The sequence below is a fragment of the Seriola lalandi genome, unplaced genomic scaffold (genome assembly GCF_002814215.2).
Source record: "Seriola lalandi dorsalis isolate HSWRI2012SDOR001 ecotype SW California unplaced genomic scaffold, Sedor1 jcf7180002054898, whole genome shotgun sequence".
In the NCBI taxonomy this organism is placed as follows: domain Eukaryota; kingdom Metazoa; phylum Chordata; class Actinopteri; order Carangiformes; family Carangidae; genus Seriola; species Seriola lalandi.
The window spans coordinates 3274133-3288470 of NW_019525450.1; the positions used below are offsets into that span (position 1 = coordinate 3274133).

A 14338-nucleotide genomic window follows, 5' to 3' on the forward strand; every position below is an offset into this window, starting at 1 on the left:
CTGCGATGAACCCGTCATTTCATCAACGCCGTTTACGGCGTAATCTATACTTCAGAGTAGTGCCTACAGTTTCTACAACAGCTGTTTGTTCCATTCAGTCCTTGTGTGAGGTGGAAAAGGTGACCCATAAACAAAGAATAATGTGGACCACTTTGTCTCGTTAGATGCCGAACACAGAAAAGGACCACAGTTAGAGCGGAAGTCAGACAGTTTCGTCTTCAAAATAAGACCTGCAATACACGTTTTAGTCGTATGGGACTTTGTTTAGTCTGTGAAAACACACCTTAGACCATCATTACAGTATGCACGATTGTTATATAACATAAAGCTGTAAAAGACCAAATCTTTTAATAATTTTGGTATTTAACAATGCTTTGTTGTTATACAATGTTTTTGTTCGCACTCTTGTTCTGCATTAATGTATCCTATTTCATTTCCATGTTCAATTTCCTCACCTTTTCTGGCTATCTGTCTAGTTATCTATCTACCTTTAATATTGATCCACTTATGTTTTTGATGCCTTATTCTACTTTTGAAACTGTTGCATTTTAATTTTTTTTTTAAATTCTTCTCCTTTTCTTCACTCTTTTTTCCTGACAAGGGACAAGGGAGAGAGAGAGATGGGGGTGTTTTTTTTAGACGGATCAATGTGTCCGACTGAAATTTGAAACTAATAAAAGTAAAATAAGATCACAATTTAGTGACTTTTTTCTTTTTGACACCAGGCGTTTTTTATGTTGATCACTATCAGGAAATTCAAATTACATTCACTCTAATGGAAGTTTTAATGGATACTTTTGAAAAATCTGTAGATTAGTCATTCTTTAAGTACATATCGTGTTTGTGAAACTGTGTAGGTTAAGTTTATGAAAAAACACCTGAATAAGGGTTTACAACAAGTATTTCCTCGATGCATTATTACTTGTAACCGTTTGGTGTTGCTCAAAATGATTTAGTGTGGCTTTTATTTTGAAGACAATAACCGGAAGTCGTGTGGTTTGCTTTAGCTGCCTTTACTCTTGTGTATTGGCTGTCGCTGCAAAGGACAAAACGCTTTTTTTCACAGTGAGGATTCCTCGGTGTGCGCGGTGTGTGTGTGCTGGAAGTAGATGCGGGAGTTTACCTGGAGGACACACATGTCGAACAAACAGTGGAGACTGTGCCCGAGATAATAGCAGAAGTCCCCGCCGGACCATGGGACTGACGGAGCTGCTGCTCGGACTGCTGTGGTTCCGCTCTGCTGTGCTGTGTGCAGGTGAGCAAAAACAATGCATCCACACTGCTGTGATGTGTAAATGGATGTCTGTACACATCCTTGTCACATATCTGGGCCGCTCATCCTAATGAGAACAATGTAGTGTGCAAGTGATGCGGATCATCCAGGAGAATTCATTGAACAGATTGTATGTTTCTTGGTGGTTGTTTGCCTCCTCATCATCACTGAAGGTGCTGTCGTTTACAAAGCTCCTAACACTGATCATCACAGCAGAGCACTGCTATAATATCTCATGTTCACACCCGACCTAGTGGATGTTGTTTTGCCTGCTGCTTTCTCCTGTGGCACTTTGATAAAGTGATACGGCAGATGAAGACAAAAATGTTTTCATTGTTGTGATCGGATGGAGTGACAAGATGAGCCTATCATTGCACAGGAACCTGCGGGGCTATTGATCTGCGGTGGGAAAATGATCAGGGTTAGTGTGGAAACATGGATGCTCTTTCACAAATGTGATGCTGCTATCAGCATTACATCACTGCTTCTCTGCAGGCAGCAGGCAGTCACCCCCACCCCCTCCTCTCTATTATCATATCCCTCTCTCTATTGGCATGAAAATAAAGGAGAAGGCTGTCAGACCAATAGACAGGTCAAAATGTTACTGTGTGTGTGTGTGTGTGTGTGTGTGTGTGTGTGTGTGTGTGTGTGTGTGTGTGTGTGATTTCTGAGAAAAACCACCAGCTTTTTCACAAACACACACTATCCCAAATGCATGTCTGTACTTGTTTTACCTTGCACCTTTGCACACAAAGTACTCTGAAGAACAGAGTCTCTCTCTCTCTCCCACACACACACACACACACACACATCATTCTAATCAGCTTCAGACTTTTCTAGCTGAGGTAGTACAAAAAACATTACAGTGAGGCTAGTATCTCTTTATGTCTTTTTTTCAACACCCTTTCAGAGCTTCAGCGGATTCAGATTTATTTTTTGAAAACAACAAGAATGAAAAATTGCAGGGCTTAGTATTGTAATACAGCAAAATGAAATCTAAAACCAAACGCTTAATCGACATGTTTTTCTCTCAGGTACTCTGCACAATGTCAGTGGTGGAAAGTATTCTCTACTTCAATACACTTTTGAAGTTCTTTATACTTCATTTTTTTGTAGTTTGTGTTATTTTATTCCTCTACTCTACTACATTTCAGAGGGAAATGTACATTTTACTCCATCATCTTTATTGAACAGCTACAGTGAATAGCTATAGTTACTTTGAGTTTAAGATTTTAGATATAAAAAAAACCCAAATGAGCTTATAGAATATTATGCATTGTGGTGGAATCTGACCCTTTTGGCAGGTGACACCTTATAACATTTTTATGGACTTGTTAGCATTTGAACAAATTGCATTAGGTTTCTGGTTTGACATACTGGTAACAACTAGAGAACATTCAGTAAAGTAAAACATTAGAGTTGTACTCCGTCTTCCAAACGCAACATGTGTTGTAGCTGCAGTACATTCTGTTCTATTGAGGCTGCTGTGGGTAGAGGAACCGGTACAGTGGATCTCCTCGAATATCTGTTGCTGTTATCTGACTCGAAACATTTTGACAGGAAATTAAGTCACAGTTAAAATGATTTGAATTTGTGCATCGGTTTGGCAGAAATAAAATACAGCAGCGTAAATAAACCAAACTCATCTAAACATAAAGATGAGACTAAAAACCAGTGAATTTAATTTCTTAGTAGATCCTGAAGATTTGTCCGACCTGCCACCATCACATTATTCTTTGACTTTAAGTTTGAAGGTGACGAAACTGCACTAATTGTCATATCGTATAGTTACTTTAATTTATTGATGATCATAAAAGATGTAATTTAGAACATCTGCTGTTGAACTGTGATCAAAAACTCAGCGTCATTGCAGCAAACTGCAGCTATACTTTACAGACTACTTTGTCCAGTCTAGCTTCATGTGTGTGTGTGTGTGTGTGTGTGTGTGTGTGCGCGCGCGCATGCGTGTGTTTGTAGGTGTGCGTGCATGTGCGCGTGCGCTGAGCTAGCTGTGTCTAGGTAGTCGATATCCATCACTGAGCTCTAAATGATTCCTCCTCCCGCCCCCTGCTTCCCTCTGCTGACTTCACTGATTCATCAAGAAAGCTTGAAACAAACACACACACTCAGCAGAACTGAGCTGACTCTATGCTGCGTGTTAGCATTGGATAGTCACTGTCAAGCAGTTCAGCTAATGCTCTGTCTCTAAGGTTATGGTTAATTAAGAGACTTGTTCGACAGCTTCTTCTTGCCTGTGTCTCATTTCTACTGTGGCATTAAGCAGTAATGAGATGATTAAACATTGAACTCATTGCTCTATATTCTTGTTCTCAGCACAAGACAGACAATAAATCCCTTCCATTGGATTCTTTGCCTGCGCTTCACGCAGGCCTGTGTCCTATTCCTGGTGTTCCTCTTGGCCACCTCACACTGTGTTATTCCCTGGAGCCATGGTGCGATGGCAGCAGGTGATGCTGTTGCCTTGGCTGCCAGTTTGACTGCTGCTGCTGCTTGGCCCTGTTTTGGCCCCCATGTGATCAGCACAAAGCTCCTCTGAAAGGCACTGAGGTAATTTGTCTTGCAGAGGGATTGTTTTGAGCTTTGATCAGAGACAAAAGATGAGAACTGTATAAAGCAGTATATACGTTTTGAAGAATGAATGTGGTGATGTCCTTTTATGCATTACGGTTCCTGCTACTGGCTAAGGTCAAAAGAAAGTCTGCGGCTGTGCTGGATGTATGTTTTAATAAAAGAAAAAGAGTGAGTGGTGTGTGTGTGTGTGTGTGTGTGTGTGTGTGTGTGTGTGTGTGTGTGTGTGTGTGTGTGTGTGTGTACTGTTCTGGCAGTAGCAGTATGGATCCTGCTGAGCATGCATAACTCTTCGTCCATCATACATAAAGGAACAGATGATATCTCTCTGGTGAAAAGTAGTGTAGCTTCCCTCCTTAGAATTCAAGATGACAAAGATTCCTCATGAATATATAAAACGTAGGAGAAAGTTCATAGATCTACTGATGTGATATGTTCACAAGTGCTGGTGATATTCTCTATTTCTTTTTTTTTTTGTCAATAAATCCTTTGAAAAGATCAAAACCGACAATGGAGTGATCCTTTTAACAAGTATTTTCTGAGAAGCCAGAGCAAGTGCTGAACGATCCAAAAAAAAAAAAATCATATTGTGATTATGTTATGAGTTACAACTTTAGTTGGAATGATTGTTTCTGCATTTTTTTTTCACTGATAAAAATCGATGCTCTCTTATGTCTGGAGAATATGATTTGTAGGCCAGGGCATCTCTGTAGCACCGCAATGCTTATGGTATTAATTTATGGTCTGTTGTGACTCATTTTACTTTTATCAAAAAAACTTCAACTCCTGCGACGTGGCCATATTGCGATTTTGATAATATTTCAATTCCTTGTTCACCCCTAGTTAGAGCTTGATATACCTTATTCCTCTGTGTCAGAGCTCCACTGTTGTTCAAATAATATTAATAACACATCAGTGAACTTGACTGATGCACTAGGTGACATATTCCTTCATTGCCATGAACCCACCAAAGCATCATGCTGCTACAAATACTCACTAGCACAAAAAATGTGTCATAATCCGCAGCTGAAAATAGTTCCCAGTACCGCTATTTACTCGTGTTTGAGTAACATTTGGCAAAAACGACAGTACCCGGCTGTTATAGTAAGTTATTGAGATTTTTTTTTAAAGTTAGTTAGTTAGTTTTTTAATATTTACGTTTATTTCTTCAGCAGGAACAAATGAGCTTGGGTGCAACAGACAAGCTGGGAAAGTCAGAAAGTATTGAGAGACGGACTAACTCGTTGTTGGCTTCAGGCTTTTCATGGAATTTGTTGACAATAGCAAAAAATACAGTATATGGACAGTCTTAGCTTTTAATCAACGCATTGAAATTCTGCCTTCTCTCTCATCTTGATTTCTGCTGAATAAGAGCACCGGTACATTTGAATAATGAATGCGTGCATGTGAAGCTAAGGAGAAGTTGCTACCTGATTAACTAACTAGATGTGCAATCGCAGCACAATGACTAGATAAATGAAACTCTGTGGAGTAGATTTATTCATTTGTCTCTTGCCATCTGTTTATTCATCAAGATCTAACACTGTAACATAATAATACCTCCTCCAGGTCAGTCACCTCACCTCATCTCCCTGTCTCTTTGTTACCCAGCAGGCTGCAGTGAGCGGGTGGAGGTCCATACAGAGCGGAGGGGTGTGATCTACAGCCCCTCCTGGCCTTTAAACTACCCCGCTGGAGTCAACTGCAGCTGGCACATCCAGGGAGGTCAGGGGGAGGTCATTACCATCAGGTAGAATCGCTCACACATACACTAACACGCACCTGACGTTTGTTTTTGAGAAAGCACCTGAAACGATCAATGCTCTGCCTTAGTTTCCGAAACTTTGACTTGGCCGAGTCGGGGAATTGTTTGGGAGACTGGCTCCTGCTGACTCCTACGTGGAATGGGGAATCCAGGCTGTGCGGCTCTATGTTGCCTCCACCCGTCATCTCCACCAGGGGGCGCGTTTGGCTCTACTTCCACTCTCATGCCAACAGCTCCGGGCAAGCCCAGGGCTTCCGCCTCTCTTACATCAGAGGTAAGCTGGATGCGGGAGGATGCTGAGGTTATCTAGTTTTATAAGGTAAAATATGTAAATGATCTGAAGGATGAATAATGAAATTGTCAGTAAAGTTGAAGCAAAAAATACCAGAGCTGTGAGTCGTGCACTAATTTATCACACTAGTTAAATCATAATGCCCTTATAACACCCTGTCGTTATAGCAGTATTTATATTCCTCTTATGTTGCATAGAAATATGTTATCTTGTCACTAGACATTGATGGGTCTTGGCTCTACTCTGGGACAATACTTGAGTGAATAACTGCATTGTCTGTATGTTTTCAGGAATTTCCTTGTGGCTTTCGGTATGCCTCAGCAAATCATACAGTCGAGGTCTGGGACACTGGATCAGGCTTTAGAGTAATTCAGACAGTGTATTAAAATGTACAAGTGGAGATTAGCTGCCAGACTGAACTGAAGAGTACTAACTACTACACATTAGGCAGCGTTGATTTTTATTATAAAATGATTATTTTTGGACTGGTTTCCTCTTTAAGCTGTTGTGAGTGCATGTGCATTTATGATTGTAATGACGTGCTAATTCTTTTTCATCTGATCTAGTGCTAATAAAGTGCACGTGCGTAGGCAAACTGTTTGTGTATATACACATTTTGTGTGTTGTTGCACTCAGCTGCAGTAAATGTCAGTTTTTGATAGTTCTTTCTCTTCTGTGGTTCCAGTCTGATAATTATTTTCCTGTGCAGGTCATCTGGGTCAGAGCAGCTGTCAGTCAGATGAATTCCTGTGTGGGAATGGGAAGTGTCTTCCTCGCTCCTGGAAGTGCAACGGTCAGGATGAATGTGGCGACGCCACCGATGAACGCAGTTGCTCCCCCCCGCCCACTGAGGCCCAGCCTGGCGTCTGCCCTTTCGGCTCCCTGCCGTGCACCGAGGTCCAGTCCACCCGCTGTCTGCCTGCCGCCCTGCGCTGCAACGGAGCCCGGGACTGCCCTGATGGGACGGACGAGCTGGGTTGCCCCGACACCACATGTGGCAAACGTCTGGGGAACTTCTACGGCTCTTTTGCTTCCCCAGATTTTTTCCGGGCCAATCGCAGCGCTGTGACAAAGTTGAGATGCTCCTGGCTGCTAGACACCCAGGACCCGAAACCCATCGTGCTGCAGCTGGACCTGCAGCTTGGGCCCGGAGATTCACTGCATGTTTACGATGGCCTGCTGCAGCAGGCGGAGCATCTCTTACAGGTGTTGTCGTATCATAACAACAGGCGCCTGGCGCTGCTGGAGTCGAGCCGAGGACAGATGAGTGTGTTGTACATGGCCCAGCCTCACAGCCCTGGACATGGCTTCAACGCCACATACCAGGTAGTTCAATCTGGGATTACTGCATCTTGTTTTGAGAAAGCTTGAAACCTTTCATTCATCTCCATCTATTTTTCAAAAGTTATGGTTTAAATCTACCTTCTCCCACTGAAGCTTTTTTTCCCATGTGTCATAAGGATTCAACTCTTTTCTGAATAATTTGGTTGATAGAGAAAGTAACTATTCTGTTCAGAGTAAATCATCCTATTGGTGTCCAGACCGTGACGTATTTCTCCTCCACCCTCCCAGGTCAAAGGTTACTGTTTTCCTGGCGAGCACCCCTGTGGCAGCGATCAGGGCTGCTACTCTGAACGGCAGCGCTGCGACGGCTACTGGCACTGCCCGTCTGGCCGTGACGAGGAGGCCTGCCCGACATGCCCAGATGGGGAGTTTCCCTGCGAGGGCGGTACCGGAGTGTGCTACCCAGCCTCGGAGCGCTGCAACAACCAGAAGAGGTGCCCAGATGGGTCGGACGAGAAGAACTGCTATGACTGCCAACCTGGAAACTTCCACTGTGGGACTAACCTCTGTATCTTTGAGACATGGCGGTGTGACGGGCAGGAGGACTGCCTGGACGGGAGCGACGAGAGGGACTGCCTGGCTGCAGTACCCAGGAAGGTCATTACTGCAGCCCTGATTGGCAGTCTGGTCTGTAGTCTGCTCCTGGTCATTGCCCTCGGCTGTGCCCTCAAACTCCACTCACTCAGGAGCAGAGAGTACAGGTGGGGACACGACAACTCTGTCTTTTTGTATTCAGCATTTATTACTATCATTTCTTACTTGGTTTTATCGTTCCTTTTGATTTATTTAATGTTTTGTCATCAAAGGTCAAGTGAAGCCCAAAGATACACTGTCACTCACTCTATTACTGCATCTTATTGCTGTTGATGGTGCAGATGCTCCAGTGACTAAATGACCCACAGCGTTTTCCACACTAAGATGTTTTCTTTATGACAATCTCCAACTCTCAACACTTCTTTCCTCCTGACTTGTTGTCTGTCTGCTCTTTGTTCTTCTCTGTCTCTCTCCCTCTGTAGAGCCTTTGAGACTCAGATGACACGCATGGAGGCAGAATTTGTTCAGAGAGAGGCTCCGCCCTCCTATGGTCAGCTGATCGCCCAGGGTCTCATCCCTCCAGTGGAGGATTTCCCAGTGTACAGCCCCACCCAGGTAGTGCGTTCACACATAATTACACACTGAGGGATGTGTTTTCCTGAAACTGGATTTGAGTATACAGGTGTGACAATTAGTTTTTGAATGGGCAGAACTCTCTGCATGAAAGCGAACAAGCATATTTCTCAAAATCTCAAACTATACAGTGCTGCAGAAATGAGTCCTAAAACCCGGAAATAAGTAAGCATTTTAGCACTTCCACTTCGTCACGAAGTCTATGGGTTTTTAGTTAGATGACTGAAATAAGGTCTGTGGTTAACACAAGCAAATAGACATTTTCACGTTTTATTATATGACATAAAATACATCAGTAAATACCACAGTCGTGATTCTTTAAGCTTTTATGTCTCCTCGAAAAGGCCGGTTGCTAACAAGCGGCTAAATGAGACTACAGATGTTGTCAGGGACGTTAAACGTCATTACGTCAAACACACACTCTACTGTGTTTATACTCACGCGATTGTAAACTATTACTTACTTTGTAAGAGGAAAGGCTTTTGTTGAAGAGGTACGAGCTAAATCAAACTCTAAGTTGCAAGTTTAGCAGTGGTGACACTGACGTCATGCAACGGTGGTGTAGTTTGTTAGCTTTTTAGTTAGTTAGTTGGTGATTGTATTGCTTCAAAAATCATAAAACCTGTGTTCATATGTGATTATCTTTCTGATCAAAAAAGTGCGCTGTAATGCTACTGCTGCACATAGTATGAGATGTGATTGCATTTGAGTGGCAAAGTGGATCCTTGCAATCTTACACAACAGAAAATAATTTGGTTATCCAGAGGAAATGGTCTTTTGAGTTTAAAGCTTTGAACTTAAAATCAAAACGCACCAACTGCTTTGATGGAGCTAAGGAGTCATCCTGAGGAAGACTGCTGTCCTCCAAATGATTTCACTGAGTCAACTTCAAATCGATCCACCAGGCATAAACTGCAGCTTTGTCTGGAAACAGGAAATCAAGAGGATAAAAATAGATGTGAATTGAATTGCATTTACACTACTGCTCGCAAGAATAGGACGGTAAGTGGCCACTTTATCTGGTAAACTGAGCTCGACAGTTAGATAGAAAACAGAATTATAGCCTCTCTGTGTCTTCCTCTGCCCTCCCTCTCCTGCAGGCCTCCATGTTACAGAACCTGCGGCTGGCGATGCGCAGACAGATCAGACGTCACTCAACGCGGCGCTCCACCTCCTCCTCCTCTCGACGGCGTCTCGGGCATCTGTGGAGTCGCTTGTTCAACAGTGGAGGGAGAGCCAGAGGCCACGTCCCACTGTTGGATCCCCCTGGACACACACAGATCACACTGGGGCTCCACAGCTACCGAACTGTGGGGGAGCAGGGGCCTCAGGCCAGGGCCAGGGATCAGCTTGGGGATGAGCTTGATACAGTGGGTAGCGGCTCCAGCTGCTCAGCCACTATGGATCTGCAGCCCTACACGCCAGAGAGCCCTGCCTCACCCCTCTCCTCGCAGTCAGTGGACAGTCCAGATGATGAGGAGCCATCACCTGTTAGCAGGGAAGGTACCAGGGCTCCACAGTCTGAGCCTCCCACTGCTGGTCAGAGTGACTCTTCAGCCCACAGTGGACTTCCTCCTATCCCCCAGGAAGCCTCTGTGTCTCTATGCCACCCCCGGGCATCTAGGAAACTAGTTTTGGAGCTTGCTGTCAACCTTAAAGGTGTTTCCTTGAGACGTTACTCCCCTCTAGGGCCCCTGTCCCCTGTCTCACCCCCTGTGTTTCCCAGCAGCTCCCAGACAACAACAATCCAATCTCACCCACAGGTTCCAGAGGTGACCTCACCCACTGAGCCCTTGTCTTCTTCTATGAAAGCAGAGGACAGTGACAGCCACTTTACTGTGGAAGTGCCAAGCAGGGACAGAGGAAGCAGGGATGAGAGGAGGAGGGAGGGCAAGAGCAGGCTCTGCAGGTTCAGCAGGACCCGTAGCGACGAGGGAGGAGATTCGAGGAGGGAGACGACGCCATCCTGAAAAATTTAGGAAGATACTCTCCATCGCCTCAACCTGGTGTTGACAATGTCTGCTCTGCTAAAGTGTCCTTGAAATGTGTCCCCACCAGATCCAGAGGTCAGACCCGTACCTTAGCCCGCCACATGGAGGAGGTACAGTATCAAACCCAGTACAATAATAATAATTAAGTCCATTCAACACTTTGAATGCTTAAAAATCTGCGTATGCACAGAATTATGCACATGCAGCCTTTTCCTAAGATTATTAAAACCAGCATTGGTAGTGCTTATGGTGTGTGTTGTAAATCTCTTGACTCATGATGACTCCCAGGATTAAATGCAAACAGATTTCTCTGTTTAACCTGTTCGAACATAAACTTCTCATGAGTCTGTTCCAGAAAAATCACACAAAATTCTGGCCACTAGTTCCAATACAATATTGGCAACGTGTTCGCCAAAGCAGCCTTTGTGTCGTTACCCAGAGCCATTACACACCGCTATATACTGTGAACCGTTAAAGCCTATTGAGTGATCACATATGAATTTATCAGATTAATGATGCTCTGCTCCGTCTTATCCCCACTTTAATGTGTGAGCTGGTGTTATGATTTTTATTGTATGACATTTCTAGACAGTCATGATTGGCTGTCGTAATAAAGGATAAAGCTGGTAATATTTTATATTTTTGTTATTGTTTGAAAAGGCCAAAACCAGTGATGCATTTGTCCATCAGTCAATAACTTTCGACTTCACCTGCCTCTGTATATACTTGCATCTTTTTTAAAAGGCTAAATAATTTTCTAAAACACCAGGGCAGTGAAGTTTTCAAGAACCATAACTGAAACAGGAGTAAATAGTGCATTTGTTGGTGGACTATTTTCAGCTGTGGACTAATACACATTTGGTGCACTAATGAGTATTTGGGACAGCAGGACAGTGAATAATATGCCTCATACAACAGTGTGACTCATTGATGTGTTTTTAATAAAATGGAGTTCTGTGGCAGGTATACACTATTTCAAGCTACACAAACAATACTAGTTAGGAGGATTAATACATTCTTGGTTTTGGTCTTTACACTGGGATCTTTCCGCAAAAATATGAAATATAGAATATCACCAGACTTACCTTCTAAACGCAACTTTGAACCAACCAAAAGTTCGACATTTTGGGAAATATTATTATTTGCTTTCTGGCAGAGAGTTAGAGGAGAAGACCGATACCACCCTTACATTGTATCTATCCATAAATTATATGGCTACACCCAACCATTCAGCTCAGGTTAGCTTAGCACAAAGGCTAGAAACAGGGATAGCTAGTGAGCATTAAAGGTGCAGATAAGATGATTTTGTTGCCTTCAGAAAGAGCCAGGGAAGCTGCGTTTCCAGTTTTCATGCTAAGCTAAGCTAATGGGCTGCTGGCTCCTTATGTATTTACAATATGAGATGACTCTTAGCCAAACAACAAATAAACATAGTTTCCAAAAATGTCAAACTATTCCATTAACACTTGTGCAGTCTCAGTGAATCATGCAGCAGTTCAGTCATGCCAAACCTTTGTCAGTATTTATTCAACACGTATGTTTCGAGTGCTAATCTTCTTCAGTGACACTTTGACCCCTTTTTACAAACATGTTAAGTTTTGGAAGATTTTTCATCATATTTCATCAGTTTTAAAAACATATACGTGGATGGAAACTGAGACTGTGAGTCCTATAGTGAATCCTCTTACTCTGTTCACCTCCTCTTCCTTAAATCAAACCCTACCTGTCCTCTCCATGCAGCCTTTCGTCACTTGAATGAATCCACCTGTGCGCTCTGATTTTCATTCAGTGCAGTGAAGAATCTATGTGCATATCCAAGAAATGTTAGAAAGAGAGTCACTTGAGAAGACTGATTGTTTGTAGAGTCCTCCTGTTCAGTGGTGCCTCTGCAGTACTGCTGACTGCACACTGGCCACAGCAGACATCTGGACTGCTGGTTTATTTCAGTGGAAAATCACATCTGTGCTGTGGAACTTTGACAGGACGTTAAAGCAAAGACCTCTATTCTTCAGTCTTCAGTGGAGATCTATACTAGTTCTTCTTCATATTTCTCTTTCTGCCTTGACAAACATTGAACTTGATTAAACTTGGTCACCTTGAGTGTGTAAGACCTTTTGTAAAGCCCGTCTGTCCAAGGTATGACACTGGTAACCTTTTGCTAAACACTGTTGGACTTAAAGAATGTACCCATTTCATTTTTGTTGAAATCTGTGAATTTCTCCCTCTTTTACTGCAGGATATTGATACTGAACATCAAAGTCAAATAATCAGTGTAGGTAGGGAGAGTATGAGAAATGACCTGCAGTCAAATTCTGGTAGATTTTTAGCTGCGGCGTCAGGTGTCGGTACTAAATACACCGTCATTCCTGCTGTTTTTCCTTTAAATGAGCTGAACGTGCCATTCTACCCTCATGTGCTTCCTTCTTATAGAAGTTTTGCCGTAAACAGCTGCTACATGTTATGTGCCATTACAGATGTCTCCATACCCCTTTCCAAATAATTTCTGCCCAAGAACCTGTTCTGGTTCCTTTTCCTGTCTTGGAGATACAGAGAAATACAAATCACTTTGTATTTTTCATTCCTAGCTGTACACATTTTTTTGCTCTTTTTTTCCCCATTGTACCTCGTGTTTTAAGTTCGAAGCCAGTCAGTCCATATTTGAGTTTAAGGGAAATAGTTAGCTGCTGTTTGAAAGTATGTCCTTACTTGCTTTGTGATGTACAGATGTGTTTTAAATGCCTTAATGGTTTTTCATTGCCATTGTAATGATCATGGACATTTTCATGAATCACAGCTGTGGTTTACATGTTTGAAGAGATTAGATTTGACTGTGTGTCTGAACGCAGATTTATGATATGACACGTAAAAACTGACTGCTATGGAGTGCACTACTGCATCAGGAATCTTGTCTCTGGGATTATTATGGCAACGGAGTTGCGGAAAAGGAAATGTCTTCCAGTGACCTTAACTGAGTGTATTTACATGTTTCAGTGATAATCTGCAAGATTCTTGTTTATTCTGTATTCTCTATTTTGATGACTGTCTTTAATCATTTGTAGTGTTGACTGCAACCAACATATTATAGAAGATGATTTAGTAGCCAATTTCAATTTTAATCTGTATGAGTGCAAATGTGGTTACGATATGTTTTATGAACAAGTTGACTCACAGGTAAATACACTGGATCAAGGCCATTGGACAGGATAGTTCTACAGAACCAGGTTGTCTGATAGTGACATCCCTTCTCCTTGCTGTTTGATTTTGAAGCTTCTTCCCCGTCAAAGGCTGAAGTCGTCATATACTGTGTTTGTATAAAGGCATTTCTCTCATTTTGAGATCTATATTTGTATATTTTGTGCTGAAAGAGAAATGCCACAATGACATTGTGGGGTTTACTGATCAAAACCCTGCAAGATACATAACAGCTTTCTGTTTATTAGTCATTCTTTTTCTGTGCCTGCAATTAATAAACTTCAAGCTGGTTATCATTTGAATTTTTTAGTGGACGAAATACATAAAGCTCTATAATTTTTATCAGCAATATTTTGTCACTAATTTAATAATACTTGTAGTGACTAGTCACCTTTGTTATATAAGCTAAATGCAAATATTAGCATGCTAACAGTGACAATGCTAAGATGCTGATGTTTATCAGGTATCATTTTCTCATAGTTGCTACCTTAGTGTAGCATATTGCTAACATTTGCTTACTAGCCCCAAACAGAACTTCCGACCTGATCCAAACTCTTATCCCCCAGCCAAAAAAAATGTCATGCTTCTCAAAAGCTGCTAGATTTAATAAGCAATCACACTGTTATTCTTGTACAACTTTACACTCGAGTCGTTTACAAAATACAGAGGCACACCCATCAATTGTATAGTATGTAAATGTATGTAACGAATGTGTACAACGAACA

At 42.4% G+C, this 14338-nt stretch overlaps 1 protein-coding gene across 2 annotated transcripts; it reads left to right on the forward strand.

Moving 5' to 3' along the window:
• The first annotated feature begins 1042 nt into the window (after positions 1–1042).
• lrp3 (low density lipoprotein receptor-related protein 3) lies at positions 1043–13915 on the forward strand. Of its 2 annotated transcripts, none has more exons than XM_023429768.2 (7): positions 1043–1255; positions 5474–5612; positions 5696–5901; positions 6629–7245; positions 7492–7964; positions 8280–8412; positions 9531–13915. In XM_023429768.2, exons 1-7 carry the CDS (start codon positions 1195–1197, stop codon positions 10398–10400), a joined length of 2499 nt encoding a protein of 832 aa, XP_023285536.1. In that variant the 5' UTR covers positions 1043–1194; the 3' UTR covers positions 10401–13915. The 2 variants fall into 2 exon arrangements, with proteins under 2 accessions (XP_023285536.1, XP_087036324.1); XM_087180198.1 differs by having other exon boundaries at positions 1106–1255; positions 5477–5612.
• The last annotated feature ends 423 nt before the right edge of the window (positions 13916–14338 follow it).